Genomic DNA, 9,194 nt, shown 5'->3' with positions numbered 1-9,194 from the left:
CAGCAAACCTACATTTTGAAATATGTAGTTTTTATTACGTGTAGCTATAATCAAAATAAAACTAGTGCAAGTTTGTTTTTCTTTTGGCCCAAAATCTAAAGTATTAGTTTGCATGCATCACAAGAGAAAATGAACTAAACTCAGTGAGAATGGGGATCTTCATGTCAATAGAATCTCTAACGTGAACAGGGAGAGAACTTCTTAAGTTGACATAAAGTTTATAGCGCCTGCAAGCATTAGCGGTAAAAATTTGGATGATGCATTTGTTGTTTTAAACAAAATAACTGTTTGATACGTTGAATATCAAATACACGCGCTGGCGATCTATTTCTACATTTACCCGCCATACAGTGTTTAATAAAAATACGAAATTAGATCCAAATATCTAATAAAGAAAACCCTACGTTATTGTAAACGAATGCTGAAGACCCCATTGAATTTCATAATCAGATATCCTCACGAGTTTCCTAATTTACGCCTGGTTAAATCCAAAATATTCGATATTTAAAGAAAATCATAAGCAGGGGAATTTAACATCCGCGTTGTTGTAATCTAGTACCAGGTAAAGAAAACAATTACGCATATATTTTTGAGGAAACTTGAGAGGTATTTTATTCTCAGTATTTTAATTTAGAAAAATTAAGGTATGTATAATTATCTTTTTATTTCACTTTGTATGACATTTGATTATTAAAAAATACTGTAAGATAACATCACCTTGAACTAAAGAAATGTTCACTGTCATCAACGACGCGTGGTATGTTTAGAGAGTACATTGCATTTAAATATTACACAATAGCTCATTTTACACATATGCATAAGACATGTTCTCTATATTAGTTTTCATCTAACCTTGATTTCCTCTGTCGAATATAAGCAGAGGGTTTTATAAATCAATTAGCTTCGTTACACAAGACAGCATATCTGGAACACATGACCATCGTTTCGTATTCCTTACTATACGTTTTTTCATATCTGCATTGATATCACTGTTTTACATGTCTTTTGTGTTTGTTTGCAAAACAGAAGCCTATTTTCCTTTCGCTTCTGATATGAAAGAAGTGTATACAATTGGTTATGTTATTACGACGTAAAAAAAAGATGTAAACTGTATTAGTAAAGTTTTGTACAATAAATGTTTTGAAGTGTGAATTTTTTTATAAAAGCGTATGTATAAGGAGGGGAGATTTTAAATCCAAATAACGTTACATTAAACCATGAAAATGGTCAGATCAGCATTTGTGTGCGACATTCAAACCCGCATTTCAGTGCTGAAAAAACAAATTATACTTGCTCCAGCATTATGATAACCAAGATCAAGTTCCGTATCTTAAGGTACCTTTATTTACATATCCATAGTTAAATTAACTGATAAGGTCTGACCAGATATGAACAAATACACTTCATTTTGTAACCAGATTCAAGATTCGAACGCAATTTTGGTTATTCTAAACTCTGGAACCTGCTTAGGCATCTAGATAATCAAAATCATCCTAGTATCTGAAGTTACCTCTGTGAATCATTTACATAGTTCAACTATGCAAGTGTGAATAAGTAAGTATTTACATAAACATGTTACCTTTTCAAAAAGCTGGACCTCTTCTACATCCAAAACCAATGGCTCAGATTCCGCATTCAAGCCTGTCAAGTGCATAAGTGTCATAATACGCACCATCCATGCAAGATTAGTGAAGTTAAGACCAGTTGTAAGTACGACATAGTCATCAAAGAGCACCAGCTCCAAAAACCTAAACATCATCCAGTATCCAAAACATATGGCTCAGATTCAGAATTCAAGCCTTTCAAGTGCATAAATATCATAAGACATACCATGTCTGCAAGTTTAGTTAATATAGGACAAGTAGTTACTTAGCTTGATCCATCAAAGGTCACCTGGTTCAAAAACTTTAACTTGCTCTAAATACCTTAACCTCCCGCAGCATCTGAAATTTATGACCCATGTTAAGCATCAATGTTTATTAAGTTCATTAATAGGTCCAGATGCGCCAAAATTGGATAAGGAAGAACAAGAAATAACTTGATTTATAACCTGCTCCTTAAACCTTAACCAGGTCCGGACGCCTATTCTGGGGGTATAGCATATCAAGCTCTACCCGACTTCGTCTCGGTGAGCTCACAAAAGATGATACCACGTTCTGATGATGTTTATTTCAGGAATATTATCTTCATTCATTTTATGACGAATTCTCTATATTGTCTATTTAAAAACATAACGTTAATAAAGTTTCCATTTTATATAGTTTTATAAGGACTCTTCAAAGGCAACACGGGAATTATTTTTCTTCTTTTTAGATGAATGGAAATGTCACTATCCTGTTTCTTCTTAGCACGTTGTTTTCTCATGTTGAACTCCTTGGACACGGTAAGCATATCTGAATAATTGTATTAACTTCTAACTGTTTTGTATTCTTCAAAGTTGTCAAATATTGATGTCCCTCTTTCAACGTAATCAATTTTAAAAAATAACACTTCTTGCGGTTTATTTTATGACAAATTTCCAGGATTAAAAAGGATAGGGTGTATTCATAAGTCTGATAATACTTAATGCACCTGTCAATGTTTAAAACAAGGTCTTTTTTCATCAAAAAGCACATTTGTCATATTTGCTTAATTTGCTTCTAAGAAATATATCTATTGAAATTAGCATAAAGTACGATTAAACGTTATCTGACTTCTGACGTCTTTGTCGAATTTGGTACAGTAGCACCTCTTAAGGCCAAAGAGAAATTTGACCCGGGTGGAAATTTACAAGGGTTTATTTTTTCCACGTTACTTAAAAAATGATACTTAAGGCCTTTTCATAATTGGCGCACGAGCAGATGTGACAAATATTTTTGCGACTTAAAACACAAATTGGGATCGTAAACTGTAGTCGAAATAATCGCATATAAAAAAGTATTCTTGCGAAATTTACACGATATAAAGCGCAATGCAAACGCATTAAATCTTGCGATATATCTTGCTTCTATATGCAATTGTTGTACAATGAAAGCAAGTGTTATAAAATAATGCAATAAGATATTGCGTATGATCAGGCGATCAGACGATTGAAGGTACACGCATGCAATTGAACCTGCAGCGCTCGTGTGTTCATGCATTGCATCGTGCAAGGCAGAGGGATATATATATATATATATATATATATACCGGTTTATATAAATGCATAAATATGGAGTAAATATTAAAATCAGCAGAGACCGAGGGGGTATTAGTGCAGCAGCATCCAAGGTCAATTTTGGTCTGAAACAGAAATGTTTATACAGTGTGTTTATACTAGTGGCAAAGAAATGCAAATTGAAGCTGATAAATTGTACAATGATAGTAAAACGTTGCGTGATTTTATGAAACACTTTGAGCAAAACACACGCAAAGATAGATGCGATTCTTCTTACGGCCTTTAAAAACCATATATCATTTTCGCAAGAACACAAAATGTTGTAAGACATTCGTACCTATATCCTTCATCCTATTCTTCATATACATATTCAAATAAACTTTACTGAAAAAAGTTGTTCAATGTATATTCATTGTCACATACATTATAGCATTGAATGATCAATTTTTGACGTCGTCGTGTCAATAACGGTCGTCAGGTGAGCAGACAAATTGAAAAACGCGCGTTAGCGCGTTATGATAATTTGTCTGCTCACCCTGACGGCAGTTATTAACACGACGACGTCAAATATTAATCATTTAATGCTTATATTTACATTCCCTTACTGATGAAATTCATTATCTACTTAAATAATTCGATATAAATTGCAGATAACGAAAGAAGTAAATTAGTAACAGCAAGAACTGCTTTTTATAAAACCGGTTTAAACTGGTTATCTAATAGACTGTTGAGATGAGCTCGACGAGCATGAAAATATAATTCATGATTAATAACTCTTAAAATTTTGCTTTTAACAATAAAGTTAACTAATTTGTCCAATAACTGTAATTCATGGTGTTTTGACAACATTTAAAAAAAATATTTGTTCACCGATAACATAGAAATCACTGTTTGAGAACTACTTATGTATATGACTTGTAAATTCATACGCAGTGAATAGATGTTGCATTGAGAGGCATTTAAACATCACTGAATTTAATGGAAAAACATAATAGAATGTAAATATTATCCATTAAACGCTTCATAAAGTGTCATGCATGACGCTAATACATAGAACATATATTTTTTTTGAAGATATATTTTAGCATCACTGTAAATGGCATCTGTAACTTTTGTATTGATTAAAGAATAAATCAGTTAAACTCGAGTGAAAGATAAATAACAATAAAAACAATTATAGTTATATTAAGGAAAAACAAATTGGGATATAAAAATAAAAAAAATAAAAATTTTTTTACTGGTAGTTTTAATTGTGAAGCAATAAATTTTTACTTTTATATATAAAGTTAACATAAAGCCAACTATTCATGCATTGGAAAATGGTATAATAGAAAGACTTTAATCAGAAACAATATGCCTAAATGGAAAAAATGTTAAAATAAGGAGTATAAAATCCGAAATATGTAATAAGCTGTAGTATATATGGTTTAGTTTTTTCTCTATTCCGTTTCTTTTCTATTTTGTTTTGGATTGCGATGTTTTTATTTCTTTATTCTATTTCAAACATCCTTTTTTAACAGTTACCCATCTCGTGAATGTAGTTTATATTTTTGTTTATATGTACAACAATTCTCTCTCTCTCTCTCTCTCTCTCTCTCTCTCTCTCTCTCTCTCTCTCTCTCTCTCTCCTAAAATTTATGTGGACTACATAAGAATTGTACAGTATGAAATATTCAACTAATGTAGACAATTAATAAATATGATCAAGTTTTGAATTTAATTTACTATTCAAACAGACAATTACACTAATTAACAGCAATGTGAAGTTGAAAATGTGAAAATTGCTTCCTTTTCATCACAGGATTTACTGAAGTCACCGAGTGTCCAAAGAGTGAAAGTGAAGTTAAAGAGGCATCAGACAGACTTCGCTGTGGAAATGATACAAATGGAAACAATCAATATATGTGTCTTAGATCTAGATATAACATACATTATTTATTAGAATTTTGTTATGATGGTGAAATGGGAATTGTCGACAAAGGTAAGCAATGTTCTAAAATGAATATATACATGTAAGATGCTGCTGTTTTCCGTAAACATATAAAGAACATGTAAAATGTTATATGCTTTCCGTAATTACACGTATTTTCATGATATGGAAAATTAATGTAAACTTTGTAGATCTGAATAATTGTGAATATATGCATTTCAGTTGAAACAGCATCAATTTTACAAAACAGAACATATAACATTGGTGCGCATCTCGATACGATAAAGAACAAAGTATGCCAACATTTGACAGCTTGCTTGGATGCGCCAACTAAATAGTAACAACCCACCAAAAAGCCAAGCTCTTATTAAAACGGTTCTACATAACTGTGTCGAATAATACCATTGAATGTTTTCCAAAAAATATTGCCTCTGAGAATTAACATAATATACACATTACTAGAGTTAACTTTCTAGAGAAAGCAACCTTCGTGTATCATCTAACAATATACATTTCACATGGATGGGGTTAAGCAAATATGGAAAATGTTGGACATACGACTACAACTGTTGCACCAAAACCAACAGAGAGATATAATATGTACATGAACCTGTACGCATGCATGCGATTTTTTTGCATGCAATAGTTTAAATAAATTCAAGTGACTAGGACAATGAGACAATATTTGATACTCAAACAAGCGTTTTTGCAACTTTCGCTAGTTTTCTATAAACATAAACAAGAAAGAAAGCTGCAAATTTATTTCGAATACATTTGTTACATGTAATTAGGTATAAAACTTTGATTGATTGTCCTCGCCATCTGTTATTTAATGATAACTACTTTTACTTAAGTGTAATAAATAGTATTTAACAATCAAAACAGTGAATAAAACAAGTACCACTGTTTGATTGCCTCAGGACCAGTCAACAAATCCCTATGGACATCACCATGTAAGCAGTTTTGCAGGGATATTTGTTTGTGTGTTTATTAATGTGTCACCGAACGTCTATTCAGCATTTTGTAAGACACCACAGCCGTTTCTGCATTGTTAGTTTGATTTCAATTTATTTTTGTCTCAAAACAATTGCATACCAATGTTTTGAAAATACTTAGGTTTTGTCTCAGATGAAGTCTGAAATAACTGAAAATTCATCTATAAACGCTTATTTTTATATCGGCATGTAACATTGAAAGTCAAACATGTCTTTTACTAAATGCAATTTCTTATTTTTTTTTGTAGGTAATTGTTTAGAAATCTCTGACGGAGAATTAAAAAACCACAGCTGTTATTATTTTTCAGAGGGATGTCCAGAGACCAAATTTTGGTTCTATGAACTATATAAATGTAAGGCTTTTTTTTCAAGACGCAGTGACTTTTTTGTGAGTGAAAACAACCTTGCATTAATATCATAATTCATAATTGGTATTATATAAATAGTGCCTGTTTGGGAGGGTAACAGTTGAAATTGACACCCCAAGGAAATCATCCTCCCAAACAGGCACTATTTTTTTTATTATAGTGAATATCTTAATTCTAGAGAAATTATTACTGCTTTTACACAGAAATGACGTGAAATCTACGGTGAACCGTATGCGCATAAATTACCCACATGTACCAATTCGTTGTGTTACCCGTTGCCAAGTGTGTTGCTAACGCTGAGGGTAATAAAACGGATTAACAACTGCGTATAAACCAATCAGATTTCAGTATTTAACATGAAAGTATAATAACATTAAATGATATCATAAACAGATCCAGCATGTCAAAATATCATCACAAGGTCTGGATGCGATATATCGTATGTGGATTGTCCAACTCACAACTACCCAGCAGCCAGTGTCAGCGCTATCGGGTTATTTTCCATCGTCCTATGTTCCATATTTTTCCTTTGTTTCGTCATTGGTTTCATAAAGGCAAAACGACATCTCAAAGGAGGTATGTTGTAAAACTATACTTTTGCAAGTATGCATAGTCAAAGAGTTCTTTTAAATACATATTTTGAAGAAAAAAACCAATTTCAATTCAAACTGATAGGTGCATGTAGCCATTGAACTATTGAACTAGTTTTATTAAAGTAATGTAATTTTAATCATTGTTCACATCGTTGGTATCTTACAGTAATTATTATCTTTTATATGTGTTTTAGTCAGACCAGGTATAGTGTATGAAACAAACATTAGAAAAATGTATAATTCAAACTGCTTTGCTTTCTGTCACTGAGTAGATTCTATTAGTTTAAAAATTCTGTGACAATCATTAATGATTAAATACACACACACACACACACACACACACACACACACACACACACACACACACACACACACGATTTGTTTTGTTTTTTCATTTTACCTCCAACATTAAGTTCAATTTCTAAGTAAAGGCAAAATAGCATATAAACACTGCAATCACTTTGGATATGCATATCATGTTTCAAATTATTGAATTATTATGTGTGATATTAATTCATTTATCACTAAATCTTAATTCAATCATTCCAGGAAAATGGTCCCCTCAAAGTCCTGACCTGTTCTCTATGGAAGGTAAAGACATTGGTATACCAAATACTATGTATGTTTCTATAGTGTACATTTCGTAGACTCTTTTTTATATCTGTACTTGTATGATCAGGTAACGCAGATGAAGTATTTACAGATATATTCCCTTTATTTCCGAGACCAAACTCATATATCGATGCAGCAGATTTTAATACAAAAGAAGTAAAACGAATGCAATAGTGAAATTGAACATTTATAATACTGGCATGTGAAATAAGTTAGTTTATGCATTGTTTTTTGTTTTTGGTTCAATGGCATGGATAAATTTGGTTTTAAACACAAAAAGTAAATTCAATCATAAACTGTATTTCATGTTTGAAAAAGTTATGTTATTTGCTACATTTTAACAATGAGAACAATTTCAATCATTGTAGTATTTCTTAAGAAATTTCTTAATAGAAAAATATTTAAAGATCACTAACTCATAAAAGTCATTGACCTACGTTTAAAAAAAATGATATTTCAATCAAAGATCTGTATCATAAATGACGGGTTTTTTTTCGTTATCATCAGTAACTGTTTTTAAAGTGCTGAGTAAATATCATCCTTAATTACAGTTTTCTATACGCAAAAAAATAATTTTAAAGTAGATCGTTTGTGTTTGTTAGAAATTGTGTTAATGATACTGGCTTTCGTTTTCTGTAGCCGGAGTTTACACGCCAACCCAACTTGAGCCAAGTAGCCCACCTCCAGCACCACCCCCACCACCAAGCAACACCTAAACCTTTGAAACCAATATATCGACTTATCGACTTGAAATACATTTTTTTTTCAAAGCGTAATGACGATATGTATTCTAATTGAAGACTATGAGTTTTAGAGTCAAAGCACATGCATGCTCTTCTCTTCGGTTTGCACTGAGAATAATGAAAAATGCATTTGAAGCTTATGTTACAGACAGAAATAAATCTGCATACTTGAAGAAACAGTGCTCATTGGACAGGGTAAAGAGAATACTGGTACTCTAAAAATGTAAAAAAATAAATAAATTATAAACTCTGTGTTTGATCACAGAAAACACAGATACATTATTATTTATGCATTCACATGTATTAAACAAATTCAGAGCTGCTGATTTCTTCACAATAAATAAATAAAGGATGTTAACAAATTAATTTTGTAAAAAAAAAATAAAAAAATTCATACCATGAATTTCGTTAGACTTCTTTATATCCTAAAATATTTACATTTTCAGCTGTCATTGTCTGTGATAAAATTACCAATCATTTTTTAACCCTAAAACCCGATAACTTCATAAAACGTTAGTTTCACAAATGGGCGTGTCTTACAGCATAACCGAGACACGGTATTGGCTGCGCCGTGTAGTAATACATAACATGTGCTTCATGAAAAAATAGTGGTTGTAAAAATGTTGATTTAAAATATAGAAATTGAATATAATACAAATATATGTAATAAATCATTCTTTTAATATAATAAGGAGATAATTTCGGTCGCAATGTGGTCAAATCTATCATAAATCCCTTAGGGCTTCATTGGATTTGACCACGCCCCGACCGAAATTATCACCTCATAATACTCAAAGAATGATTCCTTATTCCTTAA

The 9,194-nt window shown here is 31.6% G+C and overlaps 1 protein-coding gene across 2 annotated transcripts; it reads left to right on the top strand.

Moving 5' to 3' along the window:
- Window positions 1–509: 509 nt before the first annotated feature.
- LOC105321877 (uncharacterized) lies at window positions 510–8,710 on the top strand. 2 transcript variants are annotated; one of them, XM_034477576.2, is made up of 7 exons: window positions 510–562; window positions 2,314–2,383; window positions 4,938–5,117; window positions 6,310–6,414; window positions 6,823–7,005; window positions 7,572–7,613; window positions 8,274–8,710. In XM_034477576.2, exons 2-7 carry the CDS (start codon window positions 2,314–2,316, stop codon window positions 8,348–8,350), a joined length of 657 nt encoding a protein of 218 aa, XP_034333467.2. In that variant the 5' UTR covers window positions 510–562; the 3' UTR covers window positions 8,351–8,710. The 2 variants fall into 2 exon arrangements, with proteins under 2 accessions (XP_034333467.2, XP_034333468.2); XM_034477577.2 differs by having other exon boundaries at window positions 545–644.
- The last annotated feature ends 484 nt before the right edge of the window (window positions 8,711–9,194 follow it).

This window comes from Magallana gigas, chromosome 9 (genome assembly GCF_963853765.1).
Source record: "Magallana gigas chromosome 9, xbMagGiga1.1, whole genome shotgun sequence".
Taxonomy (NCBI): domain Eukaryota; kingdom Metazoa; phylum Mollusca; class Bivalvia; order Ostreida; family Ostreidae; genus Magallana; species Magallana gigas.
This window is presented reverse-complemented; position numbering and strand designations above follow the sequence as displayed.